Below are 21798 nucleotides of genomic sequence, written 5' to 3' on the forward strand. Positions count from 1 at the left end.
GAGTACAAAAAAGTACTCATATCGTACCTCTGTTTTTTAGAGTGTAGGCTGTTTTTGTGCTCAAATATTATCATGAAATAAGCTTGTAAAATGTCCACTGGGTTGGTAGGAACATCAGTTTTACCCATGTTTGTAGAAAAACGACAGAAAGTGTGGAGATTTCCTCTTTAAACACAATTACTAAGATAGAAATGATAAAAAACTAGGTTTCTTTTGATGACCACTTTCTTCAGTGTAAATATAACAAGCGAACCAAGCAAAAATTGAAAGGAAAAACAGAGCGTTAATAACAGATATGCTTAGTACACGACATCAGAGTTGGCAATACTTCGCAAAGCAATATTGGCACTGGCAGGGTTTATACACACAGAAGAATAATGAGGCTGATTTATACTCTTGCTTTGAGTCAGTCACACTCTACAGCATATCCTGCACAAGTGGCATAAACTGCTGTAACTGATAAAACACTCGTGCATCTATTTGCAGTTACACCGCAGGATCTGTGTGCTCCAGAGATCATTAACCCCAACAGCCATCAAAACGCTCCTGCTGTCAAATCCACATCCCATAATTCTGCTCTTATATTCACTTCACAGCATCCCCCCCCCCCCCCACTTGTCACATGCCTCCACCCTGGTTCATAACAAAGCGGTTACTTAGCAACAACGATAGCTGCCATCTGAAGGGAGCGTGGTTGCTGTGGTGATGTGATGCATGCTGGGAATGCTCAATGTGTTTAGAGGGAGCTAAAGCGAATCAGAGGGAGGCAGAGTGAAGCAAAGGGAGGTAGAGTGAGGCAGAGTGACATCGAGTGAATTAGAGTGGGGTAAAGCAACACAAATTGAGGCAGAGTGAAATAAAGGGAGGTAGAGTGAGGTAGACTGAATTAGAGTGATCCAAAGCGAAAGAAGGCAGAGTGAGGTAGAGTGAATTAGAGTAAGATAAAGCAAGACAGAGTGAAGTAAAGGGAGGTAGAGTGAGGCAGAGTGAGGTAGACTGAATTAGCGTGAGCTAAAGCAAAACAGAGAAAGGCAGAGTAAGGAAAAGGGAGGCAGAGTAAATTCGAGTCAGGTAAAGCAAATCAGAGGAAGGCAGAGTAAAGTAAAGGGAGGCAGAGTGAGGCAGAGAGAGATAAAGTGAGGCAGAGTGAGGCAGAGAGAGGTAGAGTGAATTAGAGTGAGCTAAAGCAAATCAGAGAGAGACAGAGTGAAGTAAAGGGAGGTAGAGTGAGGTAGTTAATTTTTTCCTTGAGAAAAAACATTGTGTATCCAAGCCAAGTGCTGAAAACCCTTTGTGAAGTTTAATTAATTTATTATGTGTAAATTCTGTGAAAGTGCATTCACAGCCTCGATGTCTTGATCTTGACCTGTCACCTTTCCTAAAAAGAAAAACATCACTATATAAGAACAAAAGGAAATCACAGACAGATCTTTAATTCCCTTTATAGACGGCAAGAGGCTGCTGACTCGGCTCCGCCCCCTCGCCTTCCCCACATGGTATAAGCACTCCAATTCTAATAGTTGCCATGGTTACCTGAGCGCGGGTTCTCCGAGGGATCAATCGATTTTATACTAAATGAAGAACTGGCTGGTCTGATCTCAGCCCACGCTGTTCTGCCTCTGCATCACCATATCAATTATTCACATCCCCGAGACCGCCACCACCACGCCATCATCCCACCATCACCCCACCATCGCTCCATCACTCCTCCATCACTCCTCCACCACACCAGGACACAATTACTACAGCTTCCTGGATCAGACAGAGCAGAAATGAAATGCTGTACATTTTCTAGATATATTAGATAACAATATTAAAGATGTCCTTCCACTAAAATCCCTTTTTTCTTGTTGTTTGTGAAATACAGTAGGACTCTCTGAGGTGTTTATGATGCTGCACATGATGAAACTCTTCCTCAACCTCTTTCTTATTGTCTGCAGCAGCTAGTAAAAGAAAATATTCATAAAAACGAGTCGATCAGGAAAAGCACCGTGTCTACCTCAACCCGCGAATTGGTATTCATGGCCCCACCCACCTTGGCTGGGGACCGCCCACAGGCAGAGTAGAGCTGAGGCTGGGCAGCCACGCCGTCTCATCAGATAGGAGCTAAAAAACAGCGCTAGGAACAGCATGCAGTTCATTCCTGTGTTATTTGTGCAAATAGTGTGTATTTATGCTTTACCCAGTAATTCAGAGCTAAGAAACAAATGGTTAGAATTAGTCTATGGAGGAAAAACACCACCAGCCAAGTAAAACTGAGATAGGTAGGTGAATGTTTAGAACAGTTCTGTTTACACTAGTTAAAAGTTAAACTTTCTGGACCTTGACTACCCACCTCTGTGTGTAACATAGGATAGGTTTACATAGGATCTCTGGTGGATCTGACTAGGTCAGTGGTTGAACTGCACTAAGCAGGGCATTATTACACATGTTGTAAAATAACATATGACGTTGAAAGACTTTTGTTGTGTCCGTCTGGTCAATGCCTCCTGGTGTCGCAGTGCTGTTAGCCAATCAGGGGCAATACGTTTGTATGTATGACTATTTATAAACAAGAAAAAACGATGGGCCACATTCAATGATTGATTAAAATCCTTTATGTAATAATGATCTCAATAACAGGTCTGTATAACAGGGAACACAGCCGTACAGCTACAGGCTACTGAGACACCGCTTCCTCCATTAATCCCTGCTCATCTCTGAACACGCCTCCTGAGGATCTGAACTCATTCTGAGCTTCTGTTGGGGCTACATTCAGTCTGAGACCTTTACCCATAATCCCCCGGGACAGGAAGAGGAGGATGGGAGGGATGGTTGGGGGGTGGGAGCTAAAAAAGGACAGGAAAACAGAGACTGCTTGTTTAACCCTCAACTGACCCTGGTCCCTCCCCCCGCCGGGGCTCTGAGAAACAGACAGAAAAACAGGCCAGACGAGGAAACGCCGGGCATTATGGGAGTTATTTCACCTATTATGATATCTGCAGAAAAATATCTATACTTAGTTTTTACTAATACAAACTACTACAAAAAAAGAGACTTCTTAAAAATGATGAGTTTCCTTGATTTGACCAAATTAAAAAATCTCTGGAATATAATAAAGAGGAAGATGGATGATCACAAGCCATCAAACCACCAAACTGAACTGCTTGAATGAACTTCTGCACTATGAGTAAAGGCATTAAGTTATCCAAAAGCAGTGTGTAAGAATGGTGGAGGAGAACATGATGCCAAGATGCATGAAAACTCCACCAAAAATATTCCACCAAATATTGATTTCTTAACTCTTAAAAGTGAATGATTATGAACTTGTTAAATTATTGTTGTTTATTATTAAAGTAGTAACATAGTTATTACTTAAACATAGTTATTAACGTATTTGAAGTAGTAAGATGACCCTGGAAATAAGGCATATAAAAATAAAATTATTTACACATATACCTCTACTGAAAAAGGTTTATTTTGGTAAGTACAGCTCCTTTGTTTATTTACAGTCAGCAATCAGAATCAGCCTTAAAAACACGGATCGTCCGTCTCTAGTAAACAAAAAAATTGTACAGTGTTAAACAAGCAATAGTGAGGAACAGGCCTTCAGCGTGTAATAATGTGAGACTGCCCTAAATTCACGTACTCGCCTCTACTACGTTTTTTTTAAAGCACAAAACTAGGGCATGTGTTCGGCTGCTATTAGCACTCTGAGCACGTACGCCATGCTTTATTTTTAGGACCTGCCAGGGAATTTTTTCCCAGCCTCCCCTCTGCTGCATTTTCACGACGCATGACACGAGGCTTAAGACTGCCTGAGTAATTAAATCCCCCTCCTGCTGCTGCTGCTGCTGCTGCGGCCCGAAAGCACCAGCATTATTATTATTAGCTCGGCTTTGACTCGGCTCATATTTCTCCAGCCTTCCTTCCTGCTATGACATAGCCGGACTCTCTCCGGAGAGTTATGGGCCGACTCGTGCTGCGATATCATCACACACCAAAACCCCTCAGAGCACTGCGGGGTCTGGATGTGATGTGGAAAGAGCAGCAAGGGGGGGAAGAAGAGCGTTAGAGACAGCTCATAAAGACCAAAATATACAAGGGAGAGCAATACATGTATGGGTATAGATAAAATAGACATAACTGAACACTATCAAAAAGAGTTTTTTAATACCTTATTTCTAAATTTACCCCATTTTCTACCCAATTGAAAAGGACAATTACTCAATCCACATTTATATGAATGCCCCTTATTCATAGCAATGCTCCCAACAAAAGGAGGGTGAGGATGAGTGTATGCCTCCTCCGATACATAAACCGTGAAGTAAGACTTTTCCTCTTTTCCAGCTGCCTCCAATCAGCCATTACTATGAGCTCAGAGGAAAGTGTCGGATCCCCATCTCTGATACACCAGCCAACAGATGCCTGTGCTATTTCTTTTTTTATTCATTTATTTTATTTTTTTGCACAAATAGAATGTCTATTTGTATGTTATTGAAGGGTGTTCTAATCTGAAAGACCCTTCATATACAGCTGACAGATTATACAATGCAATAGATGTATCCAGCCCCTGTTCCATACCTGTGATCAATAGCCTACAGAGAAAGAGTTTTCATTGGACAATCCTACTGAGGACCCACCCCCTACCCAGAATGCACCCCTAGGTCTTGGAACGCAGATAGAGGTCATAACAATATTAACATTTAACATTTACGTAATTTATCTGAAGCTCTTATTCAAAGTGATTTACAAGGTTTCTATCTAATTCCTTTTACAGATTTGGGTCAATGTAGTGTTAGGAATCTTGCCCAGGGACTCTTATTGGTGTACAACAGCATTCTGTAGTCACACAGACTGGGAATTGAACCACAGCCTCCTACATGATGTGTAGCTCACTGGCATGTAGTGGTGTTATCCACTGCACCATCCTTCATGTCCTACAAGCATTCAGATATAAAACTAAACACGTTTTACAGCTCTCTAAAATACTCCAGTAGCAATTTGAATATGTGTGCATGAACTGAGCTGATATCATACAGGATTTATGACATCATAGAAGTCATATATAGTCATAAATAGATGTCATGCAGGTAAGCAGTTAGAGTCCATCCAAAAAGATTTTATCAGAAACAAACAGGAAGATGCTCTGAGGTAATATCCCTGCAGGAACTACCTTAATATTTTTATCACAGGCTAAAAATCTCCTGCAGAACCTCTGCACTGTTTATTCAGGTTGATAAAATGTGGGCCATCCATTCTTTATGTAACTGCTGCAGTCCTGCATTCTCCACTGAGTCTCCCACTGATACAGCTCTATCTACTCAGACCAGGCTGGATCAACAGCGCCCCCTATAGAAGCTCCAGACCACATTAAACCACGCTGCTGTGAAGTATGGGGCATAATAAAAGTATGATATGTTGTCCACTGTATGTTAATTATTGTAGTGTTGATAACTGTAGGGTTGATCATTGTAGTATGGACCACTGTATGTTGATCACTATAGTGTTGATTAATGTTGATCAATGTAGTGCTGATCACTGTATGTTGCCTGCATGTTGATCACTGTATGTTGATTATCGCAGTGTTGCCTGTATGTTGATCACTGTAGTCTGGATCACTGTAGTATTGATTATTGTTGTGTTTCCTGTATGTTGATCACTGTAGTGTTGATCACTGTATGTTGATTATCGCAGTGTTGCCTGCATGTTGATCACTGTAGTCTGGATCACTGTATATTGATCACCGCAGTTATGATCACAGTATGTTATAGAGCTACCTCTTACAGGTTTCTGCCCTAAATGAGAAAAACACGTAGAGATAATTTTAAATAAAAGAAACATTAACAACCATACTTTAAAAAAACAGCAACATTTACTGATTTAATCTGTGATTAAGAACCATAGTGGATGAGGGGAGATTATTATTCCACTTAAAAACCTAATCCTCACTTCTGGGATGTTGGTCGTTTTCCATTCAGATAACTTATAGCTTATATATTACTGCCCCCAGCTGGCACAGTCTCACATCACAGGAGCATTTCCAGATTCTCTCCAGAAAATCATTATAATGTACACTATTAATTAAATTCTCATTTTCTGTTGTGTGAACTTCATTTATATAATGCTTAACCATATTTTTAATTATATTAACCCTTACATGCTCTTTATATTATATATTGCTGTTTGATGTTGAACAGTTACCAAAGCATTCTATAGTCATATATGTATATGTAAATGTCTGTGAGAAACAAACCTTCACTTGGTTTTATTCCTTGAACACATGTAAAAATCTTCAAACGCTACCTCACAGATTTTATAGGTTATCGTTTTGCCTATATACTTATTTTATTTTACAGTTTGCTCTTGGTTTAACGTATATTTTCCCTGTAATCACAGTGATTGGTTTGATAGTTTTTCTCTTAATAAATGAAATAATTTAAAAAGAGCTTTTTTATATTTATTCAGGTTATATTTGTGTGATACATTTCGTTTTGATAATCTGAAAAAAAGAAAATTATTTATAAAATTTAATGTTTATAATGTTTTAAACAAAGTAAACATCCAAACATTTTACACATTAAACTTTATTTTATGACTACTGAGAAAAAATAAACGATACAGATGCTGTGATTCAGATAAATAAAGTGGAATAACACTGATTTCCTAACCATCAGTAATCAGCAGCTAACACAGTGTAGAACTGAATTTCATATATAAAAAGTTTTTTTAAAACAAAGAAAATAAATGACATCACGTGAACTCCTTTAGTCATTTGAATGTTGTGAGTATTAAATCTTAACGATTAAGTACATAAATAACAGTAATTAAAGGCTTGTCTTGCGGAGACATTCCACAGGCTGTCTGAGGGCGGAAGTGCAGTGTAGTGGACAGAGGGGTCACTAACCAACAAATGGAATGTGCTTAAATTACAATAAAAAAAATACAACAAAACGAAGGAAAAAAACACAGAGACAGACTTTACAGCAGCAGTTCAGAGGACCTGCAGCGCCCGTGGGCTCTTCCTCTGCCTGGACAGGGCTGATCACTCGATGACCAGCCAGCTAAGGCGTCATCATCATCTTCACCACAATCTCATTCAACGTCATCTTCAGCCAAAACCTGAGGGCTTGCCAACCTCTGAGAAAGAGAGAGGGACAGACAGTGATACCAATTAACACTGACAACATAAAAGTAAAGACTAGATACTAGGGACGTCCCGATCACATTCAAGTTATTCGATTTTGAGTATCTGCCAATACTGAGTCCAGATTCAATACTTTGGTAATAAAGTTTATATATATAAAAAAAAAAAAATAACACATCCAAGTTGTCTTTTGAGGTTTCTTAAAATAATAATAATAAAAAAAAAAATATATATATATATTATAGATGAACCAGTGGTTTGAAAGCATAACATTTTACTGAAATAGCTATATAAATGATTACCATATAAATATTTTAAAAATATTTTTTTTATAAATGAACTAAAACATAAAACAATAATTATGTAATTAATCATAATTGAGATCAGGATTTTTTTTTTTAATGCTGGTTTTTCTCTGTTTATTTTTAAGGAGGGAGAGAGTAATAATAGTGTAGTGTGGTTTAATAGACCTGACAGACTAGATTTAGAGTAGAACTTACTTACATGTTTTATAAATCAGTGATCCGGGTCCTTTAATAACTGTGAAAATGTAATCGACACTGATTTCCGATCACATGATCAGATTGGGGACATCCCGACTATATACTCATATTAACAGTGCAGGTTTGGCAGGTTAATACACTAAATATTAATGTACTAACCCATTTAGTACTGACAGGAAGTGATGAAGTGTTGCTATGTTAACATATATCACTGAAAGTTTACCTGCCGCTACAGTCACGGCTGTATTACATCATCCATCAACTTTAAGAGTAAAAACCTGCATTATATATATGAATTAGAATTAATTGGTATGAATTAGAGATAAAATGTCCTAGAGGTGAAATAGTTAAAGGTCACTGAACACAGACCCTCAACTTTGGATTATTCTAGATGTTGATCTAGCATTCTTGCTTGTCCCAAAAGCTAAAGCCAGCAGTCGGGGGGTTTATAAGAATGCAATTAAAAAGTATCAAGGACAATCAGACTCTAAACGACGTTATATTTCTTATAAATCAGTGATCCGGATCTTTCCACCCAAATCCCATCCTTTGACAATAATGGGAATGGCACTGATTTCCAATCACGTGATCAGATCGGGGACATCCCTAGTAGATATGTTGAGGAAAATGACATGGGGAGCATACCTGGCTGATGGTGGGTACTTTGGTGATCAGCATCTGGAAGACAGGTGGGGGAAGAGTCTGCTGAAGCACCTGCAGAAGCTGCTGAGGCTGCCCACACACAGTGATGGCATTGGTCAGGTGGTCCACGCCATTCTCATAATCTCCTAATGAACAAAATTAATGGAAAATTGATTTTTTTATACAGATTAACCAAACACAAACATATCAGATGTCACCAGTTACCACATTACCACAGTGCTCAATATCAGCTGAGTAGCAGCTAAATAAGAGCAAGACAGAGCAAGATGTTTTTTTCTGCATTAAGTAGGTTAATGCACTATTTTTAGAGGTCACTGGATCACTAATATCTGATAGTTACAGTTTGAATATTAAGTTCCAGTCTCAGTAAGAAGATGGTGTCTCACCCTGAGCCAACAGTTCCTCCCCCAGCTGAATTTCATCCAGGAAGAACTGCTGCACCGCCGCCGGGTCCTTCAGATCCGGTAACTTTACACAGAACCAACACAGTGAGAATTAATACCAGAGAGTTCACATTCCTCACATTTCAGCACAGATTAGCCCAACAGTGTGTCTATAATACTGGCAGCTATAAACGTTTATAAGCTATAAACTTTTCCAAATCATTAATGTGTGTATGAGAGGATTATCTTACCTTGGCCAGTCCAGACTTTTCCTGAGCAAGTTTTTGATTTCTCCTTCCTACAAGTATAAATAAAAAGAATATCAGATTATATTTCAAACCATCACACGAATGAACTTCTTACCTACTGTCTATACTAAATGTTAGCTGATCAATCTACCGCAATCTAAAAATGTTCCTCCCACCACAATCACTTAAAAATATATACATAATATTGTATATCTGAAACTGAAAAATACTGGGTACTGGGTGTAATATCCTCTATACTGACACTGACACACACACACACACACACACACACACACACACACACACATACAAAACACAAACAGACACATACACACACACAAAAAAAACACAAAAACAACGACATAGACAAACACACAAAAACAGATACATACAGACAGACACAAACACACTTTGTGATAGACAGACAGACACACACAAACACACACAATAACAGATAGACAGACAGACACAAACACACAATTACAGATAGACAGACACACACAAACACACACAATAACAGATAGACAGACAGACACAAACACACAATTACAGATAGACACACACACACAAACACACACTATTACAGACAGACAGACCCAAACACACACAATAACAGATAGACACTCACAAACACAGACACACACACGTGTAAATGAGCTGACTCTGCTACAGTCTTAGACCTCATGTGTTAGGCCTAGCCTAGCCTGTATCCGGGTACTCACGCTCTCGGAGTTTCCGCCGGTAGTCCGGGTGGCTCCGGCGCCTGCGGTCGAAGTAAATACAGTAGACGATAAACAGAGCCCCGCTCAGACCGAGCGCGAGCGCTCCGTACCTGCCGGCCATCATCCTCACCCCGCGCTACCTGCAGCTCCGCGCGACCATCAGCACGGAATACGAACTTCCGGTCTGCTAAACGTCACCGCGCACAGCGACGCGTCAGCACGCACGCATTCTACAGAATTAATCTAACAAATGTAACGGCTAACATTCTGTAAACACATTTATACATCCCCAGAACACAGTATAAACATATGCAATAAAATAAATTATAAACTGCTGTTAAACTAGCAACTTAATACAGTAACATGTGTAAATATATTAATAGTAAATACGGCTATAGCCACAGTTAAAACCACTGTAGCTATGCTATGCTAACTTGTTAGTTAACCTAACGTTAGCTAACTAACAAACTATACTGTAACTATAAAACATGTAGCTAATGCTAGTTAGCAAGTGCTGTAACTATGCAATGCATCAAAGTAAAACACAAATATGAATAAAATATGAATAAATATATATAATTTTTATAATAACACCTTTAATACACCCTTAGAATATACTGTAAACTTTAATATTCCAGTTAGTGAAATTCCAATACCCACTTAAGCAATAATACAAGCGAGGGAGTGCTATATCCTGTAATAGTAACAGGCCGAGTTCTGTAGATCAGCACAGCAGTGCCAATATAACACGTTATAGTACGAACCTCAAGTGTATTATTGCGATTATACCACAGTTCCTTTATCAGTTATTGTTTATTGTTAAAATAAAAGTTAAAATAGTTCCATTGCTGCTCTGTTTGGCTTGTAAGCGCTGCATTGTTGCTAGGTTACTTGTATGTGGCGGAGTAATACATGGAGAGCTTCGGTTACAGTGCATTACCGGCTGATAATGGCACTCATATAACTCCTCTCAGCCAATCACATTGCAGTATAAAAACCAACTGCAGCAAAATTGCTGATATCAAACATTTTCATTTCACTTTACAATTATGTGCAACGTTGTGTTAGCCCATCACTTAAAACCTTAACAAAATACGTTCAAATTTATGGTTGTGAGGTGACAAAATGTGTGCGGGTGAACCACATACAACAGTTAGGATTGAAACTCACAAACTATGGCATTTATTTAAAACTGAGGATTTTCTTCTTACATTTGTACAATAAATTACACAATTCCCACCCTCTGATCAATCTAATAAATACAATAGATCTTTGCTTTGCCACATTCTCACGCTCTCTTACACAAGGTCTCAGAATGTTTTCGTTTTTTTGTAAAGATCCATAAAACTTTACAGTCCATGTACAGATTGGAAAATACTTTTAAATCACATTAAAAAAGTCCAATACAAGCACAGTTTAACAGAAAGAAATAAAGAAATAAAGACTGAACGGGAAATGGGGGGTAGGGTGTAACAGAATATGAAAACTGAACCAAAAAAAAGCTGAAGGTGCCACAGAGTAAAAGTAAAAACACAAAACGGAAAAGTAAAAAAAAAGGCAGGGGAGGGAACGTGTGGGGGGGTAGGACATGCTTTACCTTCAGAATGTACACGGACACACTACAGTTAAAACGGTAAAACTGTCTGTACAGAAAGTACATATTAACAGTGCAAGATATTAAATAGCTCGACTCAAAACACACCTCTTAATATACAAATGTATAACAAAGGCATACAATTACATACAAGTGCCAACCGGGACAGACCTTCAGGGTATGGTACAGTGGGCGGGGCTATACAAAGGAAACACTGGAGGTGTCGTCAGTTATGCACACGTACATAGTTAGTTCTCTTTAAACTGGAAAAAAGCACATTTGGGTCATTGGAACCGTTTCTTTTGTTTCTCTGACCACGGTGACCAAGTTACAAACCAAATCTTTTTATTGGACAATTAACAATTTTTGAGTTAATTTCAAGGTAAAGCCTGTTCCCTTAGAGCAGTGAGAGCACCACAGGTGATTACAATGGCTTCGACTGGATCATGCTGTACTGTATTCCTGTCTTCTCCCCACATACTAATGAACGCTATAATATAATACTCCAGCCAGCGAGAATTAAACAAACTAACAAACAAACAAACAAAAAAACGAAAAACAACGCAAACGTGTGACGTAACATAGATGACCAATTACTTTCCTCAGCTGTAAAACAATCATCAATCAATCATTGGCAAACTAAGTCCTTTATTATTCCCAATATACTGTATTTAATGATGAAACGTAAGCCACTGGCCACTGACTGATATCTCCTCAACACGCAGAAAACAATTGGTTTCTTAAAACAACTGAGAGGAAAAGCTAGAAAAGAAAGACGGCCGTATACAGGAGGCTACATTTAGAATAAAGGTTTCTTCATGGTAAGGGGACTTTTTTTATCATTGCACTTCCAAATACTGCCATATTAACTGTTCAAATTTCCACCAGCCGGGTTAGTTTTTATATATTTCAGTAGTAAAATACATTTCGAGTCTTGCTTGCCAGAAAAAACGTATTTAATTCTCTGTATGTAACCATCTACAATCATAATAATCTTTAGTTTAGAAATACTGAACTCCACGTCTCCTGTTGTAGCTGTTATATAAATGTCATAAATATCACAAATAGTAAACAGCCCTTGGCACTCGTCCAGCGTCTCGAATAACGAGATGAGTACATTGCAGAGGATTCGCAGGAGTATAGGCTTCAGCTGGTAGCGCTCGAGGTGAAGGGCCAATAAATATATTTATTATTTATCTTTCATAAGGCTTTGTTAAAGTGTTTAATCATTTTGCTGACTGATTAACATTCGAGCAGTATTGTTCCTCTTGGCCCTCGCTTGTCTCTTCTCATGCTTCTTATGCACACTACAACTAAACTCATAATTTAACACTTTAGCTAGAGATATATGTGCTTGGGGGCTGAGAGTGGTCCAGCAGTCTTAAGTTAAGTGCTGCCACTATGATCGGGAGATCGCTGGTTTGAATCCCGGTCATGCAGCTTGTCATCAGCTGCCGGAGCCCTGAGAGAGCACAACTGGCCTTGCTCTCTGCTCTCTCTGGGTGGGTACAGTAGATGGAGCTCTTTCTTTCCCCTCATCACTCCTAGGGTGATGTGGATCAGCACAAGGCTGCATCTGTGAGCTGCTGTATCAGAACCGAGTCACTGCGTACGTGTACGTGAGGTACGTCAATGATCAATGTTAGGAAAGTTTTGGAAAACAGAGCTACACACACTTCTGTACATGTGTGTAGGTGTGTTCTTCTTGCTGCTTTGGTGAGAGCAGACCTCTAGTAGAAACCTTCTGTAACATAAGTAGCACATATGTAGGCAAGTATGTGAACAGTGACGTCTGTTTATGATGCAGACGGTTGTCTATGTGAGCACCTGGCCAAACAGCAAATATATCTCCAGCCTTAGAAGTGTTATGAAACGTGAAACAAACTAAGCACGCACACACTGTTTACAACAGCTGCAGGTTTCGGCTCGGCACGGGTCGGTTACGCTCATCTCATCACTGCATTAATCTCAGCAAACGCCTTAAAACAGGAACGTCAAGGCACGACAACACCAACAGACCTCCGCACCCTCCACACCCTCCATCCACGTCCACCAAACTACAGCCAGCAGTGCGTTTCTGCAGCTCTAAACTCCATCAGCGTAAACCTAAACAGCAAAATGTTAAAAATCAAAACCAAATTAATAATAATAATAATAATAATAATAGCAGTAACAGTAACAACTAAGAAGAACTGCTGGAGGACACAGACCACGCCCACTGATTCACTGCCTGCATGAACTCGTTTCTGGTTGGTTTGTTTCATTAGGAACCCGTGCTGAACCCGGGGAAACACAGTTTGTAGTTCTGGCTTTTGACTGCAGTTCTACTCGCCACAGAAACGACACAATTTACATCCGCATGGACAAAGTTATTGCTCGGAACTAAACATCAATTATATAGAAAAAAGAAAAAAGAAAAGAAAGAAGAAAAGAAAGAAAGAAAGAGAAAAGGTGTTTCATAAAAAGATTGTTTTCTGCATTCGTCCGTCCCCAATCTTTCCAGAAAAAAGTACACTTGAGTGCAATTTGCTCGCAGAGGAAACAGCTGTCAATAGAAAATAGTGCTTCTTGTTGTCTGGATCCGATGTTTTCGGTTCTGGTTTTCCTTTGCGTTTTTGTGCCCCGGATGTTTGTGTCATGTGACTCCGTCGGTCAGAGTTCGGGTCCTACAGTCTGGGCTCGTAGGCCGGAGGCTCGGCTGGGTGCTGGTTAAGTGCTCTGTGCTGCAGGAGGGTCGTTACTCTCGGTGTCACCTGCACTCCACCGAAACCCCAGAGTTCTGCGACGAGCCCGACACGGTCGGGTCCGCCAGAGTCAGCATGACCGCCGCAGTCAGAGAGCTGGACGACGGCGAGGAGGACGAGGAGGATGAAGCCACTGCTGCACCTGCTTACATCAGAGAGCGTCAGGTTAGTACAATTCTCACAGTTATTAAATTATCTTCACGTTTAAAGAAACAATCTAACAGTCTGTTTTCCAAACATGGTCTCTCCCTAGACAACAAGCTCATGTGGGTTGTGACAGCAAGTCTTGCTGTAGGTGTTTACAAGTAAGTATATGTCCAAAATGCCCGTCTCTACTACACTGGTGATGGTGGTAAATTGCCCAGTTATGATAAGCAACCTTACTGAAGCTCAGTGATTACTTGTTCAGCAGAAAAATAGCCAGCTCGCCCATTTCCCTGGCTGGCAGCACACTGTAGGCATTCTTCTGTGTTCTATACCTGGCATCCCTGAGTGTGGAAATGGGACTAGGGGAATGACAGAGGGCATATTGGATGAAGCTCTGCTGACAAGAGCTGACAGTGTTTAAATTCAGCAATGTTTTCTACATTTCTGAAGATACATCCTGATCATATTTTGAGTTACTACAGAAAATATAATCCTTAATGTTCCTTTAATGTGGTGCACGAATACTAACCCAGACACAACACTGTCTGTTGTAACATATTACTTATGTAACAGTTAACTTACTCTCTCGCTCCTTTTTCTTCATCCTCTTTCGTCTCCTGTCGATGGAGGCCACTTCGGATTTGAGCGAGAGATAGTGGTTCCTGATGTCCTGCAGCTTCTCCTGCAGGAACGCTATCCTCTCCAGACTGCTCATCTTCTCCAAATCCGCTGGAAAAAAAAGGGTTGAGAAAAGATTAATACATTCTTTAATACATACCAAAAACACAAAAGTGATGTTGAGTTTGGCGAGTTTACAGTGGATTACAGTTAATCTCTCTGAGCCAGATGGACACTCACACATCTGAAAGCTCCACTTGTAGATCCGGGAGCCCCGGCCGTTCCCGTGCGGCTCTTTGGGCTGAGAGTGATCCGAGTCGCTGTGTTTGTGGTATTTATGAGAGGGGGGTGTCCGGCCCGAGCACTTAGGAGGGACGATGGGCTTCAGGTCGGATGTGCTGCTCTTAGAGGTGGGGGATTTAGCTGTTCCCTCACTGATACACTGATCCTCACTGTCACTACTGTTAGCTGGAGAGAGAGAGAAAAAGAGAGATAGAGAGATAAGATAGAGAGAGATAAGGGAGAGAGAAAGAAAGATGAAGACATAAGAATAAGAGAGATAAGGGAGAGAGAAATAAAAATGAAGACAGAAGAAAAAGAGAAAGATATAAAAGAGAGAAAGAGAAAGACAGATATAAGAGAGAGATAAAAGACATAGACATAGGAGATTAATACATTAGAGAGAGACAGAGCGACAGAGAAAGGTATGTAAGAGAGAAAGATAAAGACAGACAGGAGAGAGAGACCGAAAGAAAAAGATAAAGACAGATATTAAAAGTAAGTGGGAGATAAATTCAGATATTAGAGAATCAAAGAAAGACAGAATAGATTGAGAGAGAAAAAGACGGATAGAAGAGAAATGTGTTCAGATTTTGATTAACTGATGCTAGAAAATTATTTCTAAAAAACTAAATTTTTACGTAAATTTATATTATATTAAAAGAGAAAACAAATCTACACAACAATTATCTAAATGCTGGAGATTTCTGCTTACACAAATAAACAAAAAACAACTTTTAGCTAGCAGAACTGACAATTCTGACCTAAACCATCATATACTTCTATCTATCTATCTATCTATCTATCTATCTATCTATCTATCTATCTATCTATCTATCTATCTATCTATCTATCTATCAGAAACTTCTCCCTCATATTATTTTTTTAAACAAACGAGAACAAAAACAGTTTTCCCTGAGTTCCCTTCAAAATGTAACTCTAAATGTAGTGTAAATAATTTCACACTTAGAAACTTGTATTTTGAATTGGTATTGTACTTGTATTTGTATGGTACATTCAGTGCACAGATGAACCACTAGGGGTCAGAAACATCAAGTCAAGTCAAGTAATTACAATTGATCATCACTCATATAACGTGTATCACACTGATGTTGCAAAGACCCAAAAACTTAAATATGTATAAATATGATACGCTTTGCTTTACAGGGTTAAAAAGGATAAAATAAACTGAAAACAGTAGAATGTGCAGCTCAGTTTTACCTGATTTGTGGTTCTTTTTGGGGTGCAGACTGAGGGTCTTGTGACTCCGCTTGTGTTTCTTTGATGCTCCTCCTCCTTGGGATTCTTTGTGCCGCTTCTGGTTGGAGGACGAGGCTGCACGATGGACCAGAGCAAAGTACAGGAATTGAGGAAAAAAGAGGAAGAAGAAACACCATCATCACCTTTATTATCTCTTGCTTCACAATAATTCAGCTAAAATCAATTCACAAGTGTTTTACAATCTAGCAACACTAGGCAAATTTCTACTGCATGATAACTGCAAGATCTAACGATATGGGAACATGGAATCAACAAGCATATTAGGAGGTTAAAAGTCACATTGCGGGACGTGTGATGTCACTTAAAGCAATTAAGGCAATGTTTTGATTCTTGACACACAAAGTAGATACACAGCGCTGTCTCCGTGTCTGTGTGAGTGACAGGCTGCTGCTGCGTGAGAAGCGCGGGCGTAAACATGAGGTAACCGCATTGCCTCCACATGGCTGGGCACGTGCTTGTAAACGCACAGCTGACAGCCTGTTGGAAGCTAAGCACCTCAGTTTGGCACAGTTTTGCGCAAATATTTCCAGTTCAAATAAAATCACGCTTTTAATTCTAGAAAAAAAAAAATGCTCTTATTTACCTTTTAAAGGGGCGTTTAAATGCCCGATAAATTAATCGATTAAAAATCGTCTACATTCGAATCTAATGCATCTAATAATGGAAAATTTCCCCCACTCCTAGTTTTGAGTGTAGGCAAAAGCAATGTACCGGGCACCTGATAATCCAACAAGTACAAACTGATTAAACATAAATAAATTAATAAATGAATATCCACCTACCTTTGGCTTTCTGCTCGCTGTCTTGCTGGCTGCTGCTGCTGAGAGTCAGGCTGCAGTTGCTGTTGCTGGACAAGTTGCCGTCAAAGGCCTTGGAGGGGGACGGCGCCGCTTCTTCTTCTCGAGGAAGGTCCTGGATCTCGCAGCCCACGCTCTCCACCTCCACCATGCTGCTGTCAGACTCGCTGCGGCCCCCGGCGCACTCCTCCATCAGCGGCCCGGCCGTGTCCTCGGACTCGGCTGGGGAGCAGGAGGCGAGGGCGGAGCTCTGGGGGGGCGTGGAGGACAGTCGTGTCTCTGGCAGCGCCTCCGCGGACTCCGGTGTGGTGGGCGGCGTGTTGAGGACGGAGTTGCTCCCGCTGCTGGGATACTCCTGGCTCTTCTCTGGCTGGCTCTCCTGCGGTTCCTTGGCCGGTTCCTCCTTCTGATCGGGCTCCGAGCGAGGCTCGTCCAGGGCTTGCACTGCTGGCGGAGGGGAGTTGGCAGCCTCGGTGTCCGAATCTGAAAATAGCTCTTTAAGGGTCTTTTTAGGCCACTGGGCTTGAATACTGGACCACACATCTTTTTGGCCTTTGGCACGGCAGCCGGGAGCTCGCTCTTCGATTCCGACAGCTATTTTGGCTCGTTTCTCCGGGATCTCCCAGAATCCAGAGGAACGCCCACCCTTAGTCTTCTCCTTCAGCCCATTGTACTTCTTTGAGGGTGAACCTTTGGTTTTGGGATGTATCCGCGGCTCCTCCACAGCCTGAGTGTTTGTTTGAGGACCACACTCATCTTCAGAGCTACTGCTGGACTGGTCTCCTGGGTCGTCCACAGGTCCCGCATTTCTCTCGTCCAGCTTCTTTGGTGAGCTGCTGGGCAACCAGTCCGTCCCCCTGCTGCCCCTGGTTTTGCCTTTACATGGGGTTTTTGGGGTGCGCTCGGCTGGTCCTTCAGGTTTTCTCCTCCTGGTGCTGGGCACCTCGCTCTCATTCTCGAACGGTCCCTTCCGCTTCCCTGTTTCGGGGACGTCTTGGCTGGTTGGTAACTCAGCGTTGCTCACGCTCACTGAAGCCTTGAAGCCTTCAGCAGATGTGCCACCCTCCCAATGAGGGGGCGTGCGAGGACGTTCTGGAGGACCTCCTCTTCGAAGGCCTGGCCGACCTCCTGGACCTTCACCATCATGGTCACCGTCGTCATCCTCCTCGCGTTCGCTGTCATCTGAAGAGCTCTCGGATGCTGCAGGACATAAATTAGATTTGTGTGTTTGTTACATTGTATATTTATGTTACATTTACGTTTAGTTTGGGTTTCACACTGTAGTTGAGGGATTGAGTGCACTAAAGAACTTTACTACATCCTGTCATCATCACCTACGTGAGTCTCCCTGTACTCAACACTGATTGATTTTAGGAAGGTGATCATCGGATCGGACGGTGGCGTGGTGTCAATTTAGTGATTTGCTTTTCCAGGTAACTCACCAGGTGTTTTGCAGGAGTGCAGGTTTGTCCTTCAGCAGAAAAAGTGTAACAAATTTGTCTCAGATTTCTTTTATTTCTGTGTATTAATAAGAGTTAATCTACAGTTACAGTAGATACAGGAATCACCAGCACCGTAATCTACAGTGTTATACCCACAATGCTGCGTAATGCTTTGGTCTGGGCTGTGGTGTGTGGCACTTTTCACACCTGCTCTTTTGATTTAATCCAAAATTTTAAATTGTCCTGTTTCTTAGACTAACAGTGTTTATTAGACTAAAAGTGTATTCTAACAAATTCCCCACTATTTTTAATCGGGATGAAGCAATTGTTCTTATCGAGGAGCTTAGTACCAGCTGTAAATAGTAAATAGTAAGTAAGGTTCAGAAGGAAAAATAAAGTAGAGAAAAAAATAAAATCAGACATTAATTAAATTATTAAAAATAAGAGTGACAATTTTTAACCCAACAAAGATATTGTGTAACACAACTGAACTCTACATGAATACCCAGATCCAGTCAGCTTCAGACAAACACTTCAAACGAGCTTCACCACAGTCTGGAACAAAATCCATAAAAATGAAAACGTCCATGACAGTGAAATTCAAGAAACTGCCACTTTCTCTGAAATTACCTCGGAGTCCGTTGACATCGGACGCAGTCTCGGGCGATTTGACGAGAGTCTGCTGCTCCTCTTTATCATCACACTCCTCCGTCTTGGGGCAGACCTCGTTGCTGGAGCTGAGTTTAGAGGACCTGCTGATTCGATGTTTGGCGGGAGAGAGGTCGTCTCTTTCGTTTAAGCGCTCTATTTGCTCTCTCTCTCTTTCAGCTTTGTTCTGCCAAACAAACATCATGCGTTTAGAATAAAAATATGAGCGTCTGTGTACACTGGATACTGTTTTAATATTTGAGAAGTGGATTGATTAGCATGGCTAACAGTAACAGTAAAGCATTGTGTACCTTTATTTTTTTTCGATGCTTTATTTTGGGAACATTCTTATTGGCGGGTCGAACAATCTTGTCAGCTTTGATCCATTCATCATACCTAACAGGAGGAAGAGGAAGTGATGTAATATCTTGCACTGATCAATAGCTGATCACACTGATTACACCAACATAAAGACAAAAAAAACAAACAAAAAAAAAACACACACGTCGTACCTAAGAACAACCACACCATTAATTAACAAGTGAATATTCCATCTTGGACAGAAAGGGTTCTCAGGAGCAATCCCACGGAAGAACCACTTTCAGCGTGTAAAGAACCTGAGTTTCATGGTGATTAAACGGGTTTTAGCCACATGTGGGAACTATGCTTCTGAATCAGCTCACAATAAACTCAATAATATCAGCAGTTTAGTCATGTCTGTTCATGCTAAACTTGATAAACCCACTCAGACCAAGAACAATGAAGGAAATGGGAGGATATAGGGCCTTTAAATGTTTTTCCTAGAACCTCTTATGTGTAACCTAAGCTTTGGACAGTTAAGAAAGTTTTTTTTTAAGGTGGTCAAACTCCCTTCTGTCTCCCTGACGCCCAATCCACCTGCTGCCCATCCTCTCCTGCAGTTTAAAGCAAGTGTTTCCCATCTCCAGCACCCTGCCACCTCTCACTGAAGGCTTTGTGACCCATCAAAAACCACAGCGAGGCAGTGTTGGACCCCTATTTCCTTACTGTGTCCTCAAACGTCTGAAACTTCAGCCCATAGCTCCTCAAACTGTCAGCACAGCTCCAACTACTACCTGTCAGAATCACACATCTGCACTCTGCTCCTTCACCAATAGATAGACCCTATAGACCCTAAACACCCCTGAATGAATGGAAGGCTCGTGAATGTCTTGTTTCGGAACTACGGAGAAACTACGAGATTCTTTTCACAAGGAGGCACCTCTCTAGCACCTTCTGGAACATGGGATTATGGGAGTTTGCCAGGGTCCTGCCTTACCTGATGTTCCAGCCACAGTAGTGCACCAGGTAGAGCACCTCTCCCCCCTCCAGGTCTGACTCTTTCACAGTGGCTTCGTACGTCTTCTGATTGCGGCCTCGCCCATACCTCACCTGCACCTTCATGCCAGGGGGGTAACACTCAAACTCTTCCCCCTCCTCCCACTCCTGACTGCTGTCATCCCTGCAAGAAAGACAGTTCAGCACTCGCTTGCCCTAGACCTGCCCCAGAACCCCACAGTACAGCAGGGCAGTCCCGCCCCCACCCCAAAAAAAAAACACCCACCTACCCAAAAAAATACAAAACACCAACCCCCTACTGATCCATATACTATAATAAATTAATCAATACCTCTCTCTTTCCCTATCAGCTGCTTCTCTTCTATTCTACCGTCTCTCTCTCTCAGAGGTCAGAGGCAACCCTGGGGTCATCAGCCAACTATCAAAAAACTACAGCTGAGCTATTCCTCCATCTGTACGGAGAAATAACACCACTGATTCAGTTCGATTAAAACTGGGCAACACTTCTCTGTTTATGTATGTGTGTATGTATGTATGTATGTGTATGTATGTGTGTGTAAGTGTGTTAGAAAAGAGTGTGTATATACCCCTAGGGGTGGGAGGGGGGGTGCAGACTGCAGAGGTAGGTACAGCAAAGCGCAGCATCAAGCAAGTTTCTGACTACAGTCCTGGAGGTCCATCCGCACAATTTTATAGTTTTTGACAGTATAAGTTCTGAATTTACTGATTGTATACCTATACCTTCTTTACACACAGGACTGATTAGGTAGAAATGGCATAAAGATCATGATATTCCGATTATCAGCTGATCAGCACATTACTAAAACTGTTAAGTTGTGACATCAGGTGACCAAAATTTAACATTGTGCTGTTAAGTAGGAACAATCTATCTAACATCTTCCAAAAAAACAAAGATTTACAGTATCCAACAATAGTGTGTACATCCTTCACATTTTTGCAAATATTTTATTATATCATATTTTTATGGGACAAAACTGAAGATGACACTTTGATAAAATGTAAAGTAGTCAATAACTCAACACTCAACAGCTATTAATGTCTAAACTGCTGGCAACAAAAGTGAGTACACCCCTAAGTGAGAAATGGCCAAATTGTGTCAAAAGAGTCAATATTTTTGTGGCCACCATTATTTTCCAGGCGCTGCCTTAACCATCTTGGGCATGAAGTTCACTAGATCTTCACAGAGCTGATGGATGTTAGACACTTTGCTAACTCCATATTTGTGCTCCTCCACTTCCTCCATGCTTGAGGATGCCCCACAGGTG

General features: G+C 41.0%; 2 protein-coding genes and 1 non-coding gene across 5 annotated transcripts in view; all 3 read right to left on the reverse strand.

Annotated features, from left to right (window-relative positions):
- Positions 1–6550: 6550 nt before the first annotated feature.
- tomm20a (translocase of outer mitochondrial membrane 20) lies at positions 6551–9830 on the reverse strand. The gene is made up of 5 exons (XM_007238523.3): positions 9646–9830; positions 8927–8973; positions 8679–8760; positions 8275–8417; positions 6551–7119 (listed from the first exon to the last, which is right to left on the reverse strand). The coding sequence occupies exons 1-5, from the start codon at positions 9767–9769 to the stop codon at positions 7075–7077; spliced, it is 441 nt and encodes a 146-aa protein (XP_007238585.2). The 5' UTR covers positions 9770–9830; the 3' UTR covers positions 6551–7074.
- On the reverse strand, positions 7955–8089 carry LOC125803034 (small nucleolar RNA SNORA14). The gene has a single exon (XR_007440103.1). It is a non-coding gene; the product is annotated as a small nucleolar RNA SNORA14 (small nucleolar RNA).
- Positions 9831–10798: 968 nt separating the features above from the next.
- The window catches only part of arid4b (AT-rich interaction domain 4B), a 36277-nt gene continuing 25277 nt past the window's right edge, over positions 10799–21798 (reverse strand). The window contains exons 17-24 of one of the 3 annotated variants that reach the window (XM_049481085.1): positions 20493–20675; positions 19507–19591; positions 19178–19382; positions 17091–18305; positions 16249–16362; positions 14989–15216; positions 14713–14859; positions 10799–14125 (exon numbers count right to left, since the gene is read on the reverse strand). In XM_049481085.1, the coding sequence (XP_049337042.1) occupies positions 13989–14125; positions 14713–14859; positions 14989–15216; positions 16249–16362; positions 17091–18305; positions 19178–19382; positions 19507–19591; positions 20493–20675 (2314 nt within the window). In that variant the 3' untranslated portion in view covers positions 10799–13988. Of the gene's footprint in view, positions 14129–14712; positions 14860–14988; positions 15217–16248; positions 16363–17090; positions 18306–19177; positions 19383–19506; positions 19592–20492; positions 20676–21798 lie in introns of all 3 variants that reach the window. The other 2 variants (XM_049481084.1, XM_049481086.1) reach the window with 2 other exon arrangements.

Source organism: Astyanax mexicanus, chromosome 7 (assembly GCF_023375975.1).
Source record: "Astyanax mexicanus isolate ESR-SI-001 chromosome 7, AstMex3_surface, whole genome shotgun sequence".
NCBI lineage: Eukaryota > Metazoa > Chordata > Actinopteri > Characiformes > Acestrorhamphidae > Astyanax > Astyanax mexicanus.

Excerpts from the sequence above, each read along its gene's own strand:
- tomm20a (XM_007238523.3), bottom strand. The coding sequence starts at position 9,769 with ATGATGGCCGGCAGGTACGGAGCGCTCGCGCTCGGTCTGAGCGGGGCT. Across the intron at positions 8,761-8,926 it reads AAAAGTCTGGACTGGCCAAG|TTACCGGATCTGAAGGACCC; the intron begins GTAAGATAATCC and ends TTCTGTGTAAAG. Across the intron at positions 8,418-8,678 it reads GGAGGAACTGTTGGCTCAGG|GAGATTATGAGAATGGCGTG; the intron begins GTGAGACACCAT and ends TTTGTTCATTAG.